This window comes from Hemiscyllium ocellatum, chromosome 4 (genome assembly GCF_020745735.1).
Source record: "Hemiscyllium ocellatum isolate sHemOce1 chromosome 4, sHemOce1.pat.X.cur, whole genome shotgun sequence".
In the NCBI taxonomy this organism is placed as follows: Eukaryota; Metazoa; Chordata; class Chondrichthyes; order Orectolobiformes; family Hemiscylliidae; genus Hemiscyllium; species Hemiscyllium ocellatum.
Genome location: NC_083404.1, coordinates 105,513,991 through 105,537,878, shown reverse-complemented (window position 1 = coordinate 105,537,878; position 23,888 = coordinate 105,513,991). Strand labels below are relative to the sequence as shown.

Genomic DNA, 23,888 nt, shown 5'->3' with positions numbered 1-23,888 from the left:
ATTGTTGTAATCTGGGTTCTGTTAATGGGGGTTCTGTACTATCTACTTTCTGAAGCTTCAATACTGAAGAATCATTGTTGATGATCTGAGGCCTCCTCCAGTCTAATTGAAGATCCTCTTCTAACTCCATAATCTGAGAGATATTAATGGCAATTTGCTCCTGTTGGTGGGAAATTCTGAAGCTTCATTACTGTCTGTGAGTGACCCACCATAAGTTTCATTCAAGTTGTTATTCCTTTAACGCCAGGGTGTTTACAAGCTTTTTCTTCCTCTTCCATGAAATCATCAGAATCAATGGCTGTTTCATTCTCTTCCACTCAAACTAAGATCTAGGATGGTTGCGTTTGGTCATTATTCTGGGTGCACTATGTTCCCCACTCAATCTAGTGTGGAAGCAGGCCATTCAGCCTGTCAGGTCCGCACCAGCCCTCCAAAGAGCATCCCATCCAAACGCATCCTCCTACCCTTTTCACATTAACCTGCATTTCCCATTGCCAATCCACCTAACCTGCACATCTTTAGACTGTGGGAGGAAACCCACGCAGACATGGGGAGCACATGCAAACTCCACATAGACACTTGCCCACGTGTTGGATCAAACCCAGGTCTCTGGCAATATGAAGCAGCAGTGCTAACCATTGAGCCACCGTGCTGCCCAAAATCCTCCTGTGGTATAAGGGATAAAGATTATTCAGTGTTGCTTGATCCACAGTGAATTGAATCAACTTCAGTTACTTGTAACTGCTGAATAAAGAATAAACAAAGCCACATAAGCACCTGTGCTTAAGAAGGATTCATGATGATTCGGAATGACATGGTAAAGATTAATTGATAAAGGATAAAAGATCAAATACCAGATTTCGCATAGTGTAAAATAAGATGGCGTTGCAAGCAGCTAAGACTATCCTGCAGCTGGCGGAGGTATACCTGACTGATTTATAATACTTGACTAAGGCTAAGGCTATGGAATGGCAAAATTTTAGGTTGAAGGTGACATTTCCTGCACAGAGATAATTAAAATATTAGCACAACATTTGGGACCAGTGGAGAGAAAAGGTGGACTAAATATTGCCATGAATGACTCTGCTAGTGCCCTGGAAATTAAGCTCCACTATTCCTGGAGTTGTTGTGAATATGAAAATTTAATTAAACTACCGAATTACCCACTTTTTACCTTGCTGACTAATGTTAGTTTAAAAAAGTGCACGCCATTCTTTTCATTAACAAGAAAATAACTACTTATTGTAAGCAAACTTGTTGTTCGGCCTTTATCGTCAAAAAACATGGAACCATTCACTTGTTATTCTGTTGAGCACACCAGAAGTACGCAACTGGTCCTGATTGAAAAACCAAGCAAAAGACTGTTTCTAGGCAAAACTGCCCTAAACAGATACACACAAAGCCAATATTTCTAGCATCCCCGGCCCCGTTTTAATCAGGTGGTCTTGTAGACACAATTCACAACAAGTTCCAATAACTCGTTTTTAAATCTGCAGCACCTTCTTTCACAGTTTCCAAACAGACAAGTTGGATAGAAAGCAGCTGTTCCCCTTAGCTGAAGAGTCAATAATAAAGCGGGCGAGTATACCATAAAAGTGAAAACAGGAGATTTCTGGGGATTTGCGCTAAATGTTTTCACCCAGAAGGCTGTTGAGTTCCAGAATGCACAGCCTGGTAGGTTGGTTGAGACAGGAAACCTCACAACCTTTAAAACATACTGGGATGGGCATTTGCAGTACGATTGGATTCAAGGCATATGCCAACTGCTGGAAAGTGGGTCTCATATGGCTTTGGGAGTATGAGCTCAATGGGCCAAAGGGCCTCTTCTGTACTATATAATTCTATTATCCTATGATCTTTTCCTATTTTTAAGCCCACAGTTAAAAAAATAAGAAGTGGGCTTTTTAATATGGTGACTCATTTGAGTTAGTGGGAATTCAATTCCAGCTAAAGCAGCTTAATATCAGAAGAGAAATGAAACTTTAAGAATTGAACATGAGGAATGCGTTAGAAAGAGAGCTTTGGAGACTATAATTAGATATTCAGCAAAGAAAATAGTTAATGGAGGGTAAATGAGCAAAGACATAATAAAATGTTTGCAAGGTTTGTGAAGGTTTGTAGCTCAGGTTGAGGTTTAGGGTGTAGGTTTGATATCCAGACGTTTCATTACCTGGCTACGTAACATCATCAGTGGTGACCTCCAAGTGAAGTGAAGCTGTTGTTTTCTGCTTTCTATTTATATATTTTTCTCCTGGATGGGGTTCCTGGGGTTTGTGGTGATGTCATTTCCTGTTCGTTTTCTGAGAGATTGATAGATGGCATCTAGATCTATGTGTTTGTTTATGGCATTGTGGTTGGAGTGCCAGGCCTCTAGGAATTCTCTGGCATATTTTTGTTTAGCCTGTCCCAGGATAGATGTGTTGTCCCAGTCAAAATGGTGGATCTTCGCTATCAGGATTCATAGCAGAAGCGGTAATGCAAAGACTAGAACAAACAGCCCTACCAACCATCAAATCAAAAATCTGGGTTTGCTAAGTAGATGACACCTTTGTCATCACAAAATGAAACAAGATAGAAGAGACATTTAACATCATCAACAACACCCTCACAGGTATAAAGTTCACCAAGGAGGAAGAAACCGACAACAAACTCGCAATCCTGGACGTCACAGTCCAAAGAACAGACAACGGAGAACTACAAACCTGCGTATACAGAAAACTGACAAACACTGACCAAATAATTAACCACACCAGCAACCATCCCATCACACACAAACGAAGCTGTATCAGAACACTATTCCAATGAGCCACCACACACTGCAGCACAGACGAACTTCGGAAAACAGAGGAGAACCACCTACACAACGTATTCAAGAAGAACGGATACTCAAAAAATACAGTGCGCAGATTCCTCCAGAACAAACCACGACAAGCAGACCAAACACAGCCAGAAACCCTAACCACCTTACCATACATCAAAGAAGTTTCAGAAATGACAGCCAGACTACTAAGACCCCTCAGAATCCTAATCGCACACAAACCCATCAACACCCTCAAACAAAAACTAACAAACTTAAAAGACCCAGTACAACCCAAGGACAAAACCAATGTCGTCTACAAAATTCCATGCAAGGACTGCCACAAACACTACGTAGGACAAACAGGAAGAAAGTTAGCCACCAGGATACACAAACACCAGCTCGCCACAAAAAGACACAACCCTCTCTCGCTCGTAGCCCTACACACGGATGAAAAAAACCACCATTTCGTCTGGGACAACACATCTATCCTGGGATAGGCTCAGCAAAGACATGCCAGAGAATTCCTAGAGGCTTGGCACTCCAACCACAACACCATAAACAAACAATAGATCTAGATGCCATCTATCAACCCCTCAAAAAAATGAATAGGAAATGACATCACCACAAACCCCAGGAACCTCATCCAGGAGAAAAATATATAAATAGAAAGCAGGAGACAACAGCTTCGCTTCACTTGGAGATCGCTGATGATGTTACGTAGCCAGGTAATGAAACATCTGGATATCAAACCTACAGCTCAGCGAGCAAATCTACATCCTAAACATAATAAAATGCATAGAAAGATGGAAATTAAGAAGATTTCAGACGCAGAAGATCGCTTTGATGAGAAAGACCCTAGTCATGATAAAAGTCCAATTAGGAAATTTAAAGTTTGTAGAAGCCATAATAAAATTGAAGGAAAAGTTTTAGATTAATTACTTATGTCACTTAAAGAAGTAGCAAAACAAATGAATTGGCCAAAGGAGAATTGGACACTGCCTATGCAGAGCAGGTAACACTCATTAAGTCTACGATTTTTTATTCGCTCATCGGTCATGTGTGCCACTGGCTGGCCAGCATTTATTGCCTGTCCCTGGCTGCTCTTGAACTGAGTGGCTTGCTATGAAATTTCAGAGGCCAATTCAATCAATCACATTGCTGTGTCTCAGGTCGCATGTAGGCCAGACCAGATGAGGATGGCAGATTTCCTTCCCTAAAGGATATTAGTGACCCAGATGGGTTTTTCCCAACAATTGTCAATGGCTTTATGGCCATCAGTAGATTCTTAATTCCAATTTATATAAAAGTGTGGTAGATTCAAACCCAGACCCCAGAACATTATCCAAGTTTTTAGATTAATAGTCTAACAATAATACCATGAGGCCATTGCCTCTCCTGAATTACTTTCAGAAGAGGGTTCTATAGATTTTGACACTGCAGAAAGGGTTCATCTGGGTGCACATGAAGAACATGGTCAAAAATTTAGAAATTTGAGGAAGTAGACTGGGCAAACCTCCAGTGAATTTGAAATGGTAAAGCAAGTTATTTTGACAGAGTGCTACATACATTATGAGTAAAGATCATGCATGAAGCACTCAGAGAAATTTTTCTGTTAGAAGTATCTAATAACTCATGGCTGTAGGTAATTAGAATCCAAGTTGAAGACCAGAGGGTTGCAATTTCTGATGATTATGAACTGATCCATAAAAGTAAACTATTTTTTCCAATCCCTACTAACCTAAGAAGATAGAAGGTGGGAAAATGAAAGGAAGGCATGTGGCTGTGTAAAGAAGCGACATCTGGGAATTCTATGGGAAATCTTGCTCAAACAGGAAAGGACTGTACTGAGGGTGGAAGTGAGAATCAAAGGCTGAAGTGTTTTCTTTTCACCAGAATAGGACACTTTCATTTAGCAGGCAGGAAGCTCATGCGACTTGTTGGGTCTCTGATAAAGGAACTTGCCCAGTACATATAACTTTTAACATTAACTACAACTATGAGACAAAGGTAAACATTGCTGTAACTGCAGGAAAGTTAGCTAAGGTAGATAAGAAATAGAAACTTTTTTTTGAAAGATAGAGGAGCCTACTGAATATCTTTTTCCGGAGAAGGACCTAGCTTTTCCAAAATTTTAATAACTTGAATAGGCAGAGAGCACATGCTTATCGTACAAAATGCAATTAGCATATACTTGATGTCTGGAGCAGTGGTAATAGGAGTTACTCAGAAATTGTCTGTGGATGGAGTTGACTTACTCCTAGGTAATAATTTGCCCATACTGATAGGTATAGCTTTGCATATAATTACAGAAAGTCCCAGTGAGCTGAAAACAGATGGAATACTCACAGGAACAAATTCCAGGTATCTCTCCCTTGTGCAGAGACCAGAGCAACGACTAAACAAACACGTCTCAAGAGGTCAAAGTCATACCACAATCAGAGGTTAGAGTAGCCAAAAGGAGGAGGATAATTCATAAGAAGTATTTGGCAGGTGTTATTTAAATGAGGTCAAAAAACAGATCCAGAGTTGAATAAGTTAACTCAAACAACACATATTGAAGCTGTGCTTAAAAGAATTCCAGAGTGTGATTGTGTTGGAAACAAATTCCTGATGACAATGTAGAGACTACATCACACATGTGTGTAAGGAATGGATCGTTGTTTGTCAAATACTGGTATCACCCAAATATTCGAATGAGATAGTGAGAGTAACATTTTAAATTATGCAGGAACATGAAAACCCACGCCTTGATAAACAGATCCTTTGCTTGGCCATGACTTCTAAAGGGTGTATTGCAGTTCAGTAAAATATGCCATTTATGTTAGGTAGTGGGAAAACCTTAAAATACAGTCAAACCAGCATCTTAAATACCCTCTGGTTTTGAAAGAGCCATTCAGTTGTGTTAGTAGATTGGGTATGACTGCGATCAAAATCAAAAGTGGGACACCAGTATATCCTTACAAATATAGATATGACTACTGTTATGGACCAAGTCAAACCTCCTCAAAACATAAAAAGGATATAGCTAGACCCTCAACCATATTTTATTTAAAGACAAGTATAATGCACTGCATTTCTGATGTCATTTGATTGGGCAAACTATTAAACTTTAAGCAAAACATGCTTTATTCTTCCACCATAGTTAAAATACAAAAAAACGAATTGTCAAAACTAACTTTACTGAAATATAAAATAATACATATTTTAACTATTACTTATCAACTGTGCCAATATAGCAGCATCCCTTAAACACACCCTTAGCAAAGGCAAATTCTGCAAAACATTGATTTTCCTCACTTGCTATCTCCTTCAGTCCAGGAGAAGGAACACAGACAGAATAAATCTAGCAGCAGAGGGAGCGCTCAAGCTTTTGTAGCAGCAGAGACAGAGCTATATCTAGCAGCTTCAATTCCAAAACCCCAACTTCAACAACTCAAACCAAAACTAAAATCTTCGGTGTATGTGAGCCGCACTCCACCCACTTAGGCTTCTTTAGTCTGATAAAACAAAATCAAAGCTATTTACTCTGGAGCGAACACTCAGCACCAGGTTTACAACATAGCTCTTCAAGAGAAACAATTAAAAATCACACTTAAAAGAAGTTCTGAGATTTACATATTAATGAACCGAAACCTGCAACCCATTCTATATGATGAAAGACTTAACAGCAATCTAGGTTTGTTCAACTTATCATTTCAGTTGCATGACACTAATCTTTTGTTCTAAATTCTGTGTCTTATGATCCTAGTTCACAACCATCTGATGAAGGAGCAGCGTTTGGAATCGTAGTGCTTCCAGATAAACCTGTTGGACTATAACCTGGTGTTATGTGATTTCTAACCTTGTACACCCCAGTCCAACACCGGCTGCTCCATATTAAGAGAGACAGGACAGAACAAATCCTTCTTAAAGTCACATATCGTCACACTACCCAATTTCCAGGTATGATTCTATTGCAGACAACTTCAAATAAAGCATTGGTGGCAAATTAATTCGTTTTTCAATCATTGTAGACTATAATTGAAATTCAGTCAGACCAAGTCTCCAACTTTGTGTCTAAGGTTTTCAGGACATAAGGAGTAATTTGAGCATTAAAAAGATAACACCATCATACAACATTCATAAAACAAAGGGAACTTTTGAGAGATAGCTCAGAGTCTCAAAATAATGATATCTGTAGTCCTTGAGATGATGTATTCCGAACAATGGTTTAGGTAGGGAACTCCAAATTAATGGTCCTTGCTGGTCTGTAGGCCCCCAACTATATATTGAATCAACTCTGTGAACATAAATATCATCAAATAACCTTTGGTATTCTCATTGTATTGAGAACTAAGTCAGGAGGATATTGTTTCGAATCTTAGAGACTTGAACAGATAATCTTAATTGATACTCCATTGTAGGACTCAGTGATGTGTTTCTGTTTTATTCTAATCTCATCAGAAGACCTCAGTTAAGGGTCATTGATCAATGGGCAAGATGCCACCTAGGTTGAAAGGAATAAGGAAGCATTGTTCTTAACACTTGAGAATTTATAAACCATTTACAGGATTTAATATCATTCTTATAATGGTGTGATTCAAGGGGACGTTTCACTGATTCCTGTTCTCTTTACTGTATTGAGGTACAGAAGCTGTTGCATAAAGGTTTGGCCATAATGGACTTGGGGATCACCACAGGAGACACTTTGTAACTTACCTGCACTCTCGATAAAGTTGGTTGTGCCATTGCATGGCAGCATCTCACCTCCAGCATCCAACTCACTGAGGCAGCCACACTTGGTTCTACCTTTACCTGTCAAAATGTATCCAGAGTATTTCCAGCAGTGACTTCCCTTCTCTTGCCAACTTTGTTAACTTTGGAGTTTCTTGGTTTCTCCACTTCAGTTGCCCATTTACTGCTCAGCAGTGAAACCAAACCCAGAAATGGAGTCAGTTCCCATATGTACTCTGACACTTCCCAGCTCAACCCGATCACCTCCCAGCCCCACCTTTCCCCTAAACTCTTCACTTGTATCATATTCAGCCCTGGGCATGGCTCAATATCAAGAGACTAAAACTAACCTTTTCAATTCTTGCCCTGATCCGCAACAGCCACCCTACCTTCGCCTCTCAACAATTGCTTTGTGCTCCAGAACTGATGTCCGACTCTCTATTCACTCTATCATAAAGAACAATTAGTCCCACTACCTCAATGCCCAAATGAACAAAACTCAAAATCCAGGTCATCCAGCTCAGGGGTCGGTTAGTTAGAGATAGACATACAACTTGGAGGTCTGACACTGTAGCTAGGCAATACTCAACCTCAATGGGTTGCTGTTGAGCAGTTTACCTACCTCAAATCTACACTGTACCTGATCTGACAATATGTAATGGGGCTGTATAAAAGGAAATTTCCTCTGTATCTGAGATATACCATACCTAACTTGAGAATTACCTTGAGACAGTGTAAAGGGAGCCTGTGTTATACCTGAGCTGGATTTGATAACAGCAGGTGATCTTTGCCCTGACACCTACCTTGAAATGAGAACAAAACAATGTATCATTTTATGGTAATTAAACCGCAGCGACCTCCCAGGCTGACAGTGACTTTGAAAATATACATTGGTACAACTATTCTTGTCAGTTACACAGAACAGAACAACACTGGGCTGGATCCTTTCTTTGAAGTCAAAATACACGCTCGAGAATAGAAGCACTTTCATTCGAGAGGCCAAAGCACCGATATAAATCACATCCCCAGCATCTGGATGCAAATATGAGGGAAGGAAAGCGAGAAAGTTTTTGATTAACTTCACATGTGGAGAAACCTGGAGCCGTGAGATCCAGTTACCCAGTGAACACCTCACAGATGTCTGCAGGGAATGAGATGATCAGGAAGTCAGATGCAAGTCAGATCAGACTCACCTTCAGTAATGGAGCTTCTCCCAATTATCTGTTTTACAGTTCTCCCTTTCTCACTAATGTTTTGCAACATCACTTAAAGTACAATGCAATACAGACCTCATGGTTTTCATGTTGAACTAAAACCCTGAAATAGTGAATTCAAATACTACCAATGATGAAGTGTGAATCAGATATTTAATGAACTTCTGCTTGATTTTCCCTTCAACTGGTCTTCCAAGCCAGGCATCACCTCAGTTTCAGGTAGGAGAAAGTGAGGACTACAGATGCTGGGGATCAGAGTCAAGAGTGTGGTGCTGGAAAAGCTCAGCAGGTCAGGCAGCAGCTGAGGAGCAGGAGAATCAACGTTGTGGGCAAAAGCCTTTCATCAGCTTTCCTAATGAAGGGCTTTTGCCTGAAACATCAATTCTTCTGCTCCTTGGATGCTGCCTGACCTGCTGTGCTTTTCCAGCATCAACTCAGTTTCATGCTAACACTGATCCTGTATCCCAGCTTTCATCTTGGCCCTGAGATCCACTTCCTTCTCCCTTGACTTCAATTCTCACTAAACAGATGATCATCAAACTTTTCTTCAGGATCCTGTGTCAACTAGCCAATATGGACAACAATTCCCATTCCCAATCATTGTTATCATTCACTTTTCATCCCTGTTGCCCATTGCACTCATGTTTAATTTCCACTCCAAATCTTTGCTGTCACTCCCAAAGTTTGAAGACCTTCAATAAGGCTTTGATCCTGTTGAAGCACTGAATTGGTCCAAACTGTAGTCATAAATGACTTACTCGTGACTTTAACTGAGGTGCACTATCCCTCATCTCTTGTCAAAATGATCTGAAAACTAGGTTCAAATTCCACATTTGTATTCTGATCGACTGCAAATTCTGCTCATTACCTTTGAACCTTTCCACTGTCTCTGTATTGTCAGAATTCTTGTCTGATGTTGAGTTCGAGAGACAACTTGCCCTCCACCAATCATTGCAAATGCTAAGGTTGTTGTCTTCAACAGTCACTATAAATTCTACATTCCATGCTAACAATTTCTTCTCTACCTGCCCAGTGTCTCCAGCGAAGAAGACTGTTCACAACCTCAGGATCTAACTTTATTCAGAACTAAGTTCCAATTTTATAGTCCCTTTTGGATGTAGGTTTGCTCACTGAGCTGAAAGGTTCAATTCTAGGCGTTTCGTTACCTTAATATGAAACATCTTCAGTGGACCTTGTGTGAAGCAATGCTGAAAATTCCTGCTTTCTATTTATATGTTTGGGTTTCTTTGGGTTGGTGATGTCAATTCCTGTGGTGATGTTATTTCCTGTGGTGAAGTCATTTCTAGTTCCTTTTCTCAGGGGGTGGTAGATGGAATCTAACTCGATGTGTTTGTTGATGGAGTTCCAGTTGGAATGCCATACTTCAAGGAATTCTCATGCGTGTCTTTGTTTGGCTTGTTCTAGGATGGATGTGTTGTCCCAGTTGAAATATGTGAGGATACTAGTGAAAGAGGCAGAAAATTAGTCACCAGGATACATGAACACCAACTAGCCACAAAAAGACATGACCCTCTCTCTCACTAGTATCTTCCTATACAAATGAGGAAGGAGACCACTTCGACTGGGACAACACATCCATCCTAGGACAAGCTATACAGAGACATGGCATTCCAACCGGAACTCTATCAACAAACACATTGAGTTAGACTCCATCTACACCCCCTCCCCCCCCCACCCCCACAGAAAAGGAACAGGAAGTGACTTCACCACAGGAAATAACATCACAAAAAATGACATCACCAACCCAACCATATAAATAGAAAGCAGGAATTTTCAGCATTGCTTCGCACGAGGCCCACTGAAGATGTTACCTAGTAAGGTAACGAAACATCTGGAAATGAACCTTTCAGCTCAGTGAGCAAACTTAGATTCAAAACCTCAACCTGAGCTACAAATCTTCTTAAAACTTTATATTCCTCCACCATAAGAACACCTACTTTCTTCCGCATGTACTACCAGCTTCGTCCTGCTCTGTTTTCAGAGCACCTCATTCGTTGTGAAACCGCTTTTGGACTTGCTCAGATTACTATAGGAAGTCTAATGATCTTTCTCTACTGTGGAAACTGTTAGCCAGGCTCAATGTTTTAAAAAGCCTCTGGTATCTTACAATAAACCACACCCTACTCATTCATTAACCTTATCTTTGTTGACCTACTTTGGCTTCTGTTTCACTAGTACTGCCAATTTACATTTTCTTACATTGCGTCAAAGTCCTTGCAATGCCTAGACCCACCCCTTTCTCCATACTCTTCTTCAGTTACAGAAAGCTATCCAAGCTCTGCTTCCTTCCAGTCTGGCCTGTATAACTCCACCTCTTTTTTGTCCCATCATTAGCTGGTGCTTAAACACAAGTTTCAGAAGTTCCCTTGGCCTCTCCACGTATCTTTTATCCTTTCAGATCCAAATCCTCTCCACATGCATCAATCCTTTGGCTGCCCCCATATAATCTCTCTTCCTTTGCTCAGCATTAACTTTTGACTGATTATACGCATGAATTGCCTTGCCATATTTTATACATTCAAGAAGCTATATACATGCAAGTTGTGATTGTTTCAATATTGGTAATCCATGAGATTATAATTATGTTAAGTGGTGTGAAAAAAGACATGAAACACTTGTGTAAAAAATCTAACTGGATCCCTAATATCCAACCTCCAGGGGAGACAATCTGCCCTTGTTAGCGAATCTGGGCCTAAGACCATAAGATTCAGGAGCAGAAATTAGGCCATTCAACCCATTCAGCCTGCTCCACCATTCAATCACAGCCAGTAAGTTTTCTCAACCCCATACTCCCGCTTCCTCCTCCTAAGCCTTGATACCCAAGAACCTCTCTACCTCAGTCTGAAATATACTCAATGACCTGGCCTCCACAGCCTTCCGTGGCAGTAAATTCCATGGATTCACCACCCTCTGGCTGAAGAAGTTTCTCCCTATCTCCATTCTAAAAAATCTTCCCTTTTCTGTTCGGCTGTACCCTCAGGTCCTGGGCTTAAAAGAAACTCCAGTCATATATGATGTGATTATTTCAATAGGTGCTCAGCAACTCAAAAGGAAGAATAAACAGCCTTGCTGTTGCTCACATCTGAAGAACCTCTGGCTGTTCTGCATGTGGCTGTTCTGCATGTGAACCTACAATATAACAGTAAGCTGATCAAATGGGAAGAATCTCACATGGTTCTCTTACCCCATTAATATTCCAGAGGATGCACTATCATTGCTGATTTTCCTTCAGCCCGGGACCCCGTATTTATTTATTGCACTTGCGGTGTTCAGTTGAGGCAGCATTCAATGTACCTTATGGTTGAACCATTGAGACACAAGTACCTTCACTTCAAGTAAAAGCAGTTGTTCCCAACAGTGATCTAGCTGGGAAATGTTGAACTTGTTCTGGGACTCAGACCAGTCACGGTTCAGACATTCATCCTGACCACTTCGATTAAAATTGAATGCTACTTAGCATTAATGTTTCCCAAGCTGTCAGTGAGTAAAGTATGCAGACTGTAATGCTTATTTATACAGGATTAGGCCATTTAGCCCTTCATGCCTGTTGTACTAGTCAATGAAATCATGGCTAATCTGTACCTTACCCTCATACCTGCCTTTACTCTGTATCCCTTGATAATTGCATTGAATAAAATTAGTCTCAGTCTTGAAAATGTAATCTGTTCTACAGACACTTAAAAAGTTTGTTTATGGGAAATAATCATGACTAGAAAAGGCCATAATATTGTCCATCGCTCAAGGAGGTAGTACAGGGTGTGGTGTAGGAACTCCAGATTTTGACTAAAACTTGTGAAAATGTATTTTGTGAGTGGTGTTGCTAAATGTCCTGGCTCCAAAATGAAAACTCTGCTAGTTGTTCTGGATTACTGCAGAGGAAATTATTTATCTCTATCAGCTCTGGTGAATCTATATAGAACTTCCTCCTGGGCCAACATAAGCTTCCTGAAGTGTGATATGGCAGAGGACACTAACCAACCTCTCTATAAATCAGAGATCATTTATTCTGCTTTGATCCCAATCAAAGGTTCACTCTCTAGGTTCACATATGAACTGCCCAGTTGAGTGAGAGTATTCAGTGCACATTAGACAGGACCAAAAAAAATGCAATGTTCAAGTGCTCCAGCCACTCCAGCACCCTGCTGGCTCTCCAAACCTAGCAGTAAATGCATTCCATACAAAGCAACTGTCAATACCAGAAGGTCACAGCCTTTCACTTTTGACCTCTGCAAATCTGAGCTCATTGAAGCTCTGCTTACACAGAGTATCACATTCTCCTTCAAAATTGCTTTGATCTCAATTAAAACCATCTTTCGTGTGCAGTTAATGATGGATGGGGACAAGTAGTACAGCAGTAAGAGTAGCTGAAAACTCAGCAGGAGCAATGCTAAACTTGGGTAAGCCATTTATAGATGCAGGGTGATTCTACTGCTCCCCCACCCAACAACTTTTACATTTATACCAGCACAGGCTGGACAATGACGCACTCCACAAGCAAATACATCATTATGACAAAGAATGGACAGTGGTGTGGAAGCTGGTGCCTGTGGATCCCCTCAGAGAGAGGAGAGGCAGACCCAATGGCGGGGGCAAGGGGCAGAAGAAACTTTACACTTCGGGTTCTATGACTTTATCTATGACTCTATGACTTCCTATTCCATGAAAATAAAGGATATCAGCAGATTACTTAATATACAAGAAAATTAAACCACAGGCAAACTGGAGAAAGTGAAACTTAATATTTCAAAATGTTTATTTGGAATAACAAGATTATTTTAAAGAATATAAAATTTCTTTGTCAAACACAATTAAGTAATGACAAGAAGATGAAGATTAAAATTGTCTGCAACAACTCCAATGCAGAAACCCCTGACTTCATCTCTTCCTGCTCAGGAGAAAGTTCCAGAAAACAGCATCAGCCAAAGTAAGCTGACAATTCCTCACTTTTCAAAATTCCAGATGTTTATCATTTTACACTTGATCAATAAAAAGTACACTGATACATACAAAGATAATGATTTGCCTTAAATTGGCATTAAAGACAATAAATCATTGGTAATACTTTGTAATGTTGTACATAGGTTGATAATTTAGTTAACATTGCAGTCATTGTAATTTTCTGTGCCTTAACATTTCTTTTTAAAAAAGAAAGTGACTGATTTGTCCACTTGAGGGCACAAAACTCAATGCCGACCACTGTAAAGTTTTTATTTTGGTCACAGGAAAAGCATCAAACGCAGGGAAAAAGCATCCATTACACTCCATTCTCAAATCTAACCATAGCATAGGCAACACTCTCAAACAATGCTCCCAAAATCTCCGCCAGGTGAATGTCAACAAGGATCGCAAGTTCTACTGCTTGCTGCCTTCTGCTCAATTGTCTTTGGAAATTGGAAAGTATTTGTTGTGTTTCTCATTCCACCTTAAGTAGGTTGCCCCATAGTTGTATTAGTTCTGGTCTGTGGTCAGTTATGCTGTTTTCACACTAGAACCTGGATTGAGACTTGCAAAATCATGTCCTGCAATACTAAGGAAAAGTGCACTGACTGCAGACAGTTTTCAAATTGGGTTTACTAACACTTTACAAAAGTCTGCCATTCCCAAGGTAAAACATGCTCATGCCCCCAGTAAGTTACATTTTCAAAAATAGTGCCTCATAAGTCAGTTTTTGGTTGATTTCTTTTGGCCTTGGAACATAGTTCTCCAAAGCCACCAATCCTCTAACCACCCAAATAACCATATATTGTGTGGGAGACCATCTGAATCTTGGCAAAATATTACAATTCAAGGATCACAGTCAAGATTCAATTAATGTATAGTTCTCAAACATGTGTGACTTCAGACCATGTATGGATGGGGGAAATTCCTCTGCAGATCACCTACTAGCCCACTTGCTTTCATGCACTATTGCAAAACAAGTCAAAATTATAAAACAGGGTGGTGTTGCATGAAAAGCAGTCGATTCCAAGCTGGAGAGTCTCAGCCTCAGTCCTGGGGTTCATGGTCAGCCACTTCTTCCTCTTCAATTTCTGCTCTGCAGTGATGAAAATCTGATTACGTGTTTGTGCAATGCAATAGTATTGTGAACACTGTTTATTAAATGACAACATTGTTGTTGCTCAGATCTATGATAATGGATGCTGTGCAAGTCAAAGCCAAAACTAGTCTGGTTGTGAGACGTCATGGCAATGGTGGAGATAGGATTTCTGGCCTGTTGCCTGCCCTCAGTCATGCCAATATCTCTCAGTGACTTACACCAGGTTACAGAAGGCCTGGAGAAAGCCCGTGGACCACTACAAAACCATTGAACTTATAGATACTCCAATGGAGGACAGCAAGGGACTGAAAATTTGCTGATGTTCTCCCCCTCCCCCTTAGAATATAGGGAGTGTTGATCACAAACTTAGCAACTTTCCATCTTTAATGCAGCATTGACCCGTGACTCCTGATTGGTACCACATTGTCACATCCAGCAAGGTCATGGTCATTTTAAGTGGAGTTGCATATCCAAAAACTGAAAAGCTCATATGTAACACAAAGGTTCAGCTATTTTTGCAGCCAGGCTTACTGTTTAGTCAGGCATTTTAAAAAAATCTGTAACTGTTTTACAGGGAATGACAGCAATAAGCAGTTATTTTGAGTGTAAAGCACCCAACCCACACACGCCTGGTTAAGGAGTCATTAAAAAAATCAGCTAAAACACCTCAAATACACATGGAGTGTGACCAGGACCGTAGACTAACTGGATATCCAACCGAGAGGTCTAGAAAATGACATCAACTATCTGAATCCAAGAACAAAAAATTCCTCCCTTTTGTTGTGGAAAAAGGAGGTAACTTTTACTTACTGTCTAGTAGCACCCACCCATCCCTCAGTGGGAAATGTCCACAACAGTCTTTGTTCATCTGAGAAAATTGACTCAAGTGTGGTGCCGTTTCAAGCTGAAGAGTTCACTGACACTTGCTAGCCCAGACAAAGAGGTCACTGAAGTGAGGTAGTGGAGAGAAGACACTAAAAAGGGATTTATTTTATTTTAAAATTTGTTAGTTCACAGGAGCAGAGCTTTGCAGCATTTAATGCCCATTCCCAATTAACCTTGAGAAGGTGGTGGTGAATTACCTTTCTGAATAGAAGAGTGGCTCACTAACCACTGCACAGGATCAGGAATCATGCACATGGGTGTAGGTCTGAAAACACATTGACAGAGAGGCACAAAGATGTCAAGATTCCTTTCCCATCAAGCATTAGTGAACCAGACAGGATCCTACAATAATCTGCTGGATTCGCAGTCACCACTTTCATTCCTGATCAATTCATTGAATTTAAACTCCGAAGCTGAAATGGTGGCATTTGATCTCTAGGTATTTGGCAAGAGCTCACAGTACAATAACATTACCAAGACCCTGGCTTACCCCAACTAGAGAAGACTATCAGCACCTTACAAAAAGATGAGGAATTGAGCAAAAAGAAACCAGTAAAATGGAGCAGACTGCTCTGCCCATGCAGATCATACATAGGATACTGTAAAATGAAACAAATAAAAACTCACATCTCAAAACATTCTAAGATGTGGGCCAATGGCAAGACTTCATCCACAGTTTCACAAATTCCGTTCCAATTCCCACACAGCCAGACTGATTGTCTCACCATTTTGTCCTAGCTATAGTCAAGAGGTTTTCTCTTTGAAAAAGTTGAAGAGACTCAGCACATTTTCAGTCTGGGGTGACCCCCTTTCTGCTGAGACAAAAACCTTCAACACGTGACGGCTGAGGGTGGGTGCTGCTCTTTGTGTCACACGAGAGAGGTTACCGCTGACTCAGATTTTAGACACTCCACGATGTCCTCCCTCTCCATCCTCCTCAACGCTTTGCAGAGTACATCCAAGTTGCCATTGTCCCTCATCGACCAATCAGACAGCAATGTGTGAGCTGGGTCCTCTCCACGGCCAATGGTGGCCACCCGTTCCTCCTCATAGCCCAGATGACATGCCAGGCTGCGCCAGTCAGCTCGGCTGTCATCCTGATTCTCCAGCAGCTGTTCAACCTCTTGCCGTTTCTGTAGTGGGAGCTTGCTGTAGACAGATGGGTCAGCACAAACAACTGACAGGAGAAGGGGGAGAAAAAGAAAAGCAAACCTGGTTAGGCAGCTAGTTGCTGATGCAGGAACAATAATTCAGTGTCAACATCTGACATCTCATTGATGAGACGAAAACAGGATCCCTACAATTGAATAAAACAAGTAACTGCTGACGCTGGAGATCTGAAACAAGAACAAATTGCTGGCAAAACTCAGCAAAACTGGCAGCTTCTACAGAGAGAAAGCACAGTAAACATTTAGAGTCCAGTGACTTCTGAGATGTCGCCACTGGACTTAACTTTAACTCTGTCTTCTCTCCAAGGATGCTGTCAGACCTGCTGAGTTTTGTCAGCCATTTTAGATTTTTTTGTCCCAGAATTGATTACAGGCAAGAATCTTAATCAAGGGATTTAGGTATTTATAGGGACAAGATCAGCAGGTTTCCAGGAGGTTGCAACTAACTTGCGCGATCTTGCGTGGTCATAAGTAAAAAGGGGGACATCTTCCTTGAAAGCAGAACCCAACCAGAGAGAGGGCGAGTTTATGAAACAAGGCCACTCCACTATTTTGATCCTTTTTCCACACATCTCAACCTGAAATCTTCAGTCATGGAAACTGGGAATGTGTCCTTCTCTTGGCTCCCACCAATGGCTCAAACTACTCCAAGATTAAAATGTCCGATCTAACTCCCTATCTTTCTTATTAAATATGGGAACAGTCGAGATTGGCTATGAGGCACACACAGACTTCAATAAGCAGCTCATGTGTTGAGGGATTTTCACAGCACAGTCAATGTCAGTCACTGCCAGAACTGGTGTACCTTTACTGAGCTGTGGCTCATGGAGGCTGTGGGTGTCGACAAACACTCCGCTGTCACCGTGCAGCTTCTCACCTTCAGGTCCCACGTCAAGCTCACCAGCTCGAGCTTTCGCCAGCTGCTTCTTCTGCTTACACGTGTTCCAGCTGTAGGCAGAGAACGAGAGAGAGAGAGAGAGAGACAGACAGAAGTGTAAGAGTCAGGACACTGATATTAATGCAGACAGAGGCTAAGAGTGGGGAAATTGCAAGCAAAAATAAGAGAAAGAGCTGACTGCAAGCAAGAGTGAGAAAGTGAGAAAGAAAAAGGAATGGAATAAAGGAGGTGAATGATAAATGATGAGGAAGAGTGAGAGCGCAGAAGAATTCAAAGAAAGAGGAAAAAAAGGTTCAATTGAAGGAGCAAGTGTGGAGGCTGAAGCAATGTCAAAACTGAGATAAATCAACAAGTGAGAATCTTGGAAAGAGGAGATGGATTTGGCTCATGAAGGGGGGCAGCACATGAGAATAATATGGGCAGTGGGACAAGGCCTGTAATCAGGCTCATCCACCAAACAGCAGACGCACAAAGTCATCAAACTACATTAGTTAATTAGACATCACTTCTTCCCCCACCTTCACTTCCATCCCCCTACTCCACCAATTCATCACTTTCCTCTTCTTCCCTGCCAACCAAGTAATTTAGGACAGACCAGGAACCAAACCCCAGGCCTTTGGAAGCTCAACCTTATGCTCAGTGGTGACATCCCTTCCTTTACAGAGGTGGAGGGACACACAAAACAAAAACAATATATGAAGAGCAATTTGCCCTTTCCTGAAATCAAATCTTAATCTCAAGTTAATCAATCAGTTATAAAATTCACCATTTCACAGTGACGTAGATCACAAGTCCCATGATGACTGCTGCAAGGATGGAGAAGTAAACGGGAATGATGTTCTTTCCCGTATCATGAGCCGTGAAGTTGACCGTGCCAGATGCAGGTTCCACTGTATTTACAAACTTGGCATCGTCTCTCACTGGCTCCACCTGTGGCCTCAGCAGCGATGAGTTTTTACCTAAATGGGCAGGAGGAGGGAATGAAAACTACATTTTAGATCCACTGTGTAACAAAGTTACTGCAAGCAATCTAAGTTTAAGAAATGGAGAGCTGTAAATCAAAAACAATAGGTGCTGGAACCGAAAAAAATATAAGCAGCATTTTGGATGGAAGAAATACTGTGATTATAGGCTATGATCAGAAAACCATATAAATATGATGACAGTCTAAATGTATTCAGGAGAGTGTTTTATACTGATATGTAGATGGTCTTATAAGGAATGGCTCAGTTCTGGAACTAATTCTGGGGAATGAAGCCAGACAGGTGTTCGGGCTGGTGACAGCAACCACAGCACTGCACATTTTCAAGTCTGTTACAGAAAAGGGAAAAGACGGTCTACAAAAAGAAAAAAGTGTTTTTGTATGTTTTTGGGGGTGGGGGGGGGGGGGGGGGGGGGCAATCTAATTAAAGTAAGGCAAGATGTGGCCAAAGTGTACTGGGAATAGCTAGGTGTGACGTAGTTGTCTGTGTGCAAATTGGAACTGGCAAGAGCACAGGCCCAACACACTCCCTTTAGGGTAAAATGCAGGAACGACAAGCCCAGAGAAAGCCATGAATTTCCAGGATTATTCAGTACTGGACAAGAAAGGAAAGCGAGAGGTTCCTAAACAAGTGCAAAGGGAACAGAACAATGGAAGTCCTGGTAGAGTACCGTAAGTGCAAGGGAAACTTAAAGCAATTAGGAGAGCAAAGAGTTTCATGAAAAACATTGATGGGTAAAATTAGGGAGAATCCAAAGGCAATATATAAAGAGGGTCTGAGCAAATTAACATAGCGAGTGAAGAGGCATTGGAGGTTTCCATGAGCTTGAAAAGTGGAAACAAATCTTTTGAGTTTTATCCCAGCCTGCTGTGAGAGGAAATTATAAAGGCTCTGACCCAAATTTTTAATTCCCCTCTGGGCACAGAGAAGGTGCCAGAGGACTGAAGGACAGCTAATGTGGTTTCACCTTTCAAAAAGAGTGGTAGGGCTAAACCAGGAAATTACAGATCAGACCAGGGAGCCTCCTAACAGGAACAGGGAAATTAGTGAAGAAAATCCTGAAGGAGAGAATTAGTCTCCACTTGGAGATATATGTTTTGGTCAGGGATAGTCTGCATGGCTCTCTCAAAGTGAGGCCATGCCTAATAAATGTAATTGATTTTTTCCCAAGGATATGGCAGAAGTTTGGATGAGGCTAGTGCAGTTGATGCAGTTTGTACGGATTTCAGCAAAACCTTTAACAAGGTCCCATATGAGAGACTGACAAAGTAGGCAGAAGCACATGGGATCCAGGGTAACTTGGAAAATTGGATCCAAATTGGCTTAGTGGTAGGAGACAGCAGGTCATGATAGGAAGCTGTTTGCTTGATCAAAGACCAGTGTCTGGGGACATACCACAGGGATCAGTGCTGGGTCCCTTATTGTTTGTGATACACAAATGATACAAAAGAAAATGTGGATGAATTGCTAAATATGTTTTACAGATGACAAGAAGATTGCTGGGTGAGGAAGCTCGGAGGCTACAGGAGAATATAAAAGGATTGGTGAGACAGGCCGATAAGTGGCAGATGGAATTTAACCCTGTTAAGTGTGAGGTAATGCACTTTGGGAGAAGTAACAAGACAAGGGCATACTCCTCAATAAATGGCAGGTAGGAAGCTCAGAGGAACAGAGGGATCTTAGGGTGATTGTCCACACCCCTGAAAGCAACAGAGCAGATTAATAGGGTAGTTAAGACATACAGGATTCTTGATTTTATCAGTCATGGCATAGATTACAAGAGTTGGGAGATTATGTTGGAGCTGTAAAAACAAACACTTTGGTTGGGCCATAGCTGGAGTGCTGCATGTAGTTCTGGTCACTGCAGGATAAAAGATGCGATTGCGCTGGAGGGAGTGCAGAGGAGATTCACCAGGATGTTGTCTGGGATGGAGCGGTTTAGCTATGAAGACAGGCTGGATAAGCTCAGATTGTTTTCTTTACAGCAGAGAAGGCTGAGGGGGGGACCTGATTGAAGTGATTAAGATTACAGGGGCATTGACAGGGTGGACAGAAAGCAACTGTTCCCCTTAAAGTATTAATAGGATTAGGGTTAAAGAGCATAATTGTAAAGTGAAGGACAGGAGTTTTAGAGGGGATTTCTGAGATTTATAGGGATTCGAGGAAAAATTCTTTTCACCCAAACAGCAGTGGGAATCTGAAATGCACTGACCAGGAGGGTCACTATGGCAGGAAATTGCAACTTATAAATAGTACTTGGATGGAGAGTATTTGGAACATTCAAGGCTATGGGACAAATACTGAAAAGTAGGACGACTGCAAATTAATTTTGTTGGTGAAGGCACAATGGGCCAAAGGGCCTTTTGTGTACTGTCTGATTCTATAAGATATAGATACTTGGCTATAAAATTCCTCAATTTTCCCTTGCCTCTCTACAACCGAGTGGATGTAGAGGTGTTGGCTGGACATAGAAATTCTCATTTTTTAGTAAGATCATAGTGTATTGCTTCCCTGAGGGAGTACAGCCCAGAAGGGGTTATGGATTGAAACAGACAAGGCGTCAATCAGAATTCAAACAGCAGGCCTTACTCAGGCAGACTGTGTCAGAGGTCCTATGGCACTCCTGCAGCACAAACTCATCTTTGTCGCAAACCCGACATGGCGCACACGGTTGGGAGTGGCTTGCTTTCTCAGAGGAGCCTTCAGGGCACAGCTCACACTTGACATTTTTGTCCCTGCGGCATTTCTCCAGCATCTGAAAGCCCTGGGAACAGCCCCTGCTACCAGGCTGCAAGTAGTACCCTTTCATGCACTGACACTGGATGTCAAACGTGACAGTACATTGGGACACAACCTCCATCTTATCGGGGCAGCTTGAGCACGGCTGGCAGCGAGAGAAGCTGGCACTGGGTGAGAAAGTCACACCTGCAATTCAACAAAGCAAGGAAATGGAATTAGTGTAATCCAGGAGCATTCCTAGCTTTAACTCTGAACCCCTCTCCTACCAACCCATGCAGTTAGTAAATAGAAAAGCAGTTGTAGTTTTCACAATACCCCAAAGCCACTGAAGTACTTTGCAGACAGTGAAATACTTTTGTGTGTACTCATTACTATAACGTCGGGAAATCTGACACCAAAAATGTGCACAGCAAAATCTTAAACTATCATTAATACACAGTGATGGGATAATCTGACATTAATAGAAAAGTAACATATGTTCAGGAGCCTGGGAAGTCTCAACTGCTCTTCTTTGGAATAATGCCACTTTATTCCCTCCAACCACCCAAATGGCTGGTCCTGGGTAGGGGTGGGCCTCATCCAAACGAGTGCATCTTCAACAGTGCAACACAATCTCATAACGTCAACACAGGTTATAGTTTTTACTCTTTACTCATTCACAGGGTGAGAGCATCACTGGCTAGGCCAGCATCGATCGCCCATGCCGAAGAGTCAATCACATTGTTGTGGGCCTGGAGTGACATGATGGCCAAATTCTACCTGGGTGGCAGATTGATTTCCTGAAAGATCATTGAACCAGAAGGGGTTTTTTTTGAAAACACAACAAGTGCTCATTGGTTTCTTGATGACCTTATTGCTGAAACTAGATTCATTAACAGAATTTAAGTTCCACCAAATGCTGTAGAAGGATTAGAACTCTGTCCAAAAGCTTAGCGTAGGCCGTTGGACTACTACTCCAGTGACTTTATCATTGTACCATCACCTCCCCATAAAATCATTAAGGACAGCAGGTTGAAAGAGCAGCTGAAGAAGAAAAAAAAATCGCACTGTATCCTGGCTTTAGTAATAGAGGCATAGCGTTCAAAAGCAAGAAGATTAGGTTCAACTTGTTAGGAAACTGGTTTGGCCTCAACTGTAGTAGTGCGTCCAGTTCTGGTCACTGTATCTCAAGAAGGATAGGGAGAAAGTAAGAAGTAAGTAAGAAGTAATTTCTAAGGCTGGTTCCATTAGGAATTGTGCTTCTGGCAAGAGATATTGAAAATTTGTAACTATTTCCCTTAAAGAAGAGAACTGCAAGGAGATCAGATTATCAGGCTTCTGGACAGGGTAAACAGGGGAAAAAATGCTCCCACTCACAAAGGATTGAAAACAATGGACACGGATTTGAAGTAATTGCTAAAGGAAGGTTTAGGTGATTAGGGTCCAGAATGTACTGTCAGAGAGCATGGTGGTGGCTATTCAGAAGAGTAATCAAAAGAGAATTAAATGCTAATTGAAAAGGTGCAATGTTCAGGTGGGGAGAAGACAAGAATGGCACTAAGTGAAATGCTCTTTTGGAAAGCTGGCCTTTATCTAGGTAGAACAATTCTGTGATTGAGAACTAAAGCATACATGGTAATTTCAAAACAAGACGAGTGCAAGGAACAATACACACAGCTAATGAAAAGGGAAAAATGGTGAAGCAGAGAGGTAAAAATAGACAACATTACCTCAAGAGGTTACAGACTGACTGCAGACACTTACCATCCTCACAAGGCTGACATTGAGTATTAGTGATGTTACACTCTTTAACGATACCATGACCTACAGGGCAGAAGTCACAGCAGTCACCCTGCAATGTAAATTGTCCACTAGGGCAGGAATCATCCGCCAGCACCTGGAGGATCAAGGAAAGAAGGTTAAACAAGATAGACCAGCAAGGGCAAGGACAGCTTCTTCCTCCTTAGGATGCCCAATGTACATCATAATTACTGATCTACACTAAAAAAGGAGCCTTTTTTCATTTGACAGTCTCAGTGAGTATGCTAGGCAGGGTGCTAATACCCATTCTTTAGGATATCATGGTGGCCATGTTCAACTGAATCCTAGATTCAGGCAATGAAGAACCTGAATTCCAATGATCTAGTAGAAGGTATCTAATGGGCAAGTTACATGAACATTGAATAGAGAACTAAACATTCCCTGTGGCTAAACACCTTGCTCACACAAAGAATGGCCACAGTGGCAAGATGCCACAGTGAGACAGAAATGAAAATGGGGGGTGGCAGTTGGGGTCCGATCTATATCCACCTACCTACTACTGCACTGGAGTTCCACCAGGAACAGAGTTGGGTAAGTAGGATACTGATGCAGCACAAATTTGAAAATGGACAGAGGAACAAGAAGTGACAAGAGAAGACCTGTATTCTCATTCATTGATAGGTCCACAA

At 41.5% G+C, this 23,888-nt stretch overlaps 1 protein-coding gene across 2 annotated transcripts in view; it reads right to left on the bottom strand.

Moving 5' to 3' along the window:
* Positions 1 to 13,483: 13,483 nt before the first annotated feature.
* The window catches only part of nradd (neurotrophin receptor associated death domain), a 32,411-nt gene continuing 22,006 nt past the window's right edge, over positions 13,484 to 23,888 (bottom strand). The window contains exons 3-7 of one of the 2 annotated variants that reach the window (XM_060823723.1): positions 23,203 to 23,335; positions 21,310 to 21,645; positions 18,504 to 18,696; positions 17,645 to 17,787; positions 13,484 to 16,847 (exon numbers count right to left, since the gene is read on the bottom strand). In XM_060823723.1, the coding sequence (XP_060679706.1) occupies positions 16,540 to 16,847; positions 17,645 to 17,787; positions 18,504 to 18,696; positions 21,310 to 21,645; positions 23,203 to 23,335 (1,113 nt within the window). In that variant the 3' untranslated portion in view covers positions 13,484 to 16,539. The remainder of the gene's footprint in view (positions 16,848 to 17,644; positions 17,788 to 18,503; positions 18,697 to 21,309; positions 21,646 to 23,202; positions 23,336 to 23,888) is intronic. The other variant, XM_060823724.1, reaches the window with a different exon arrangement.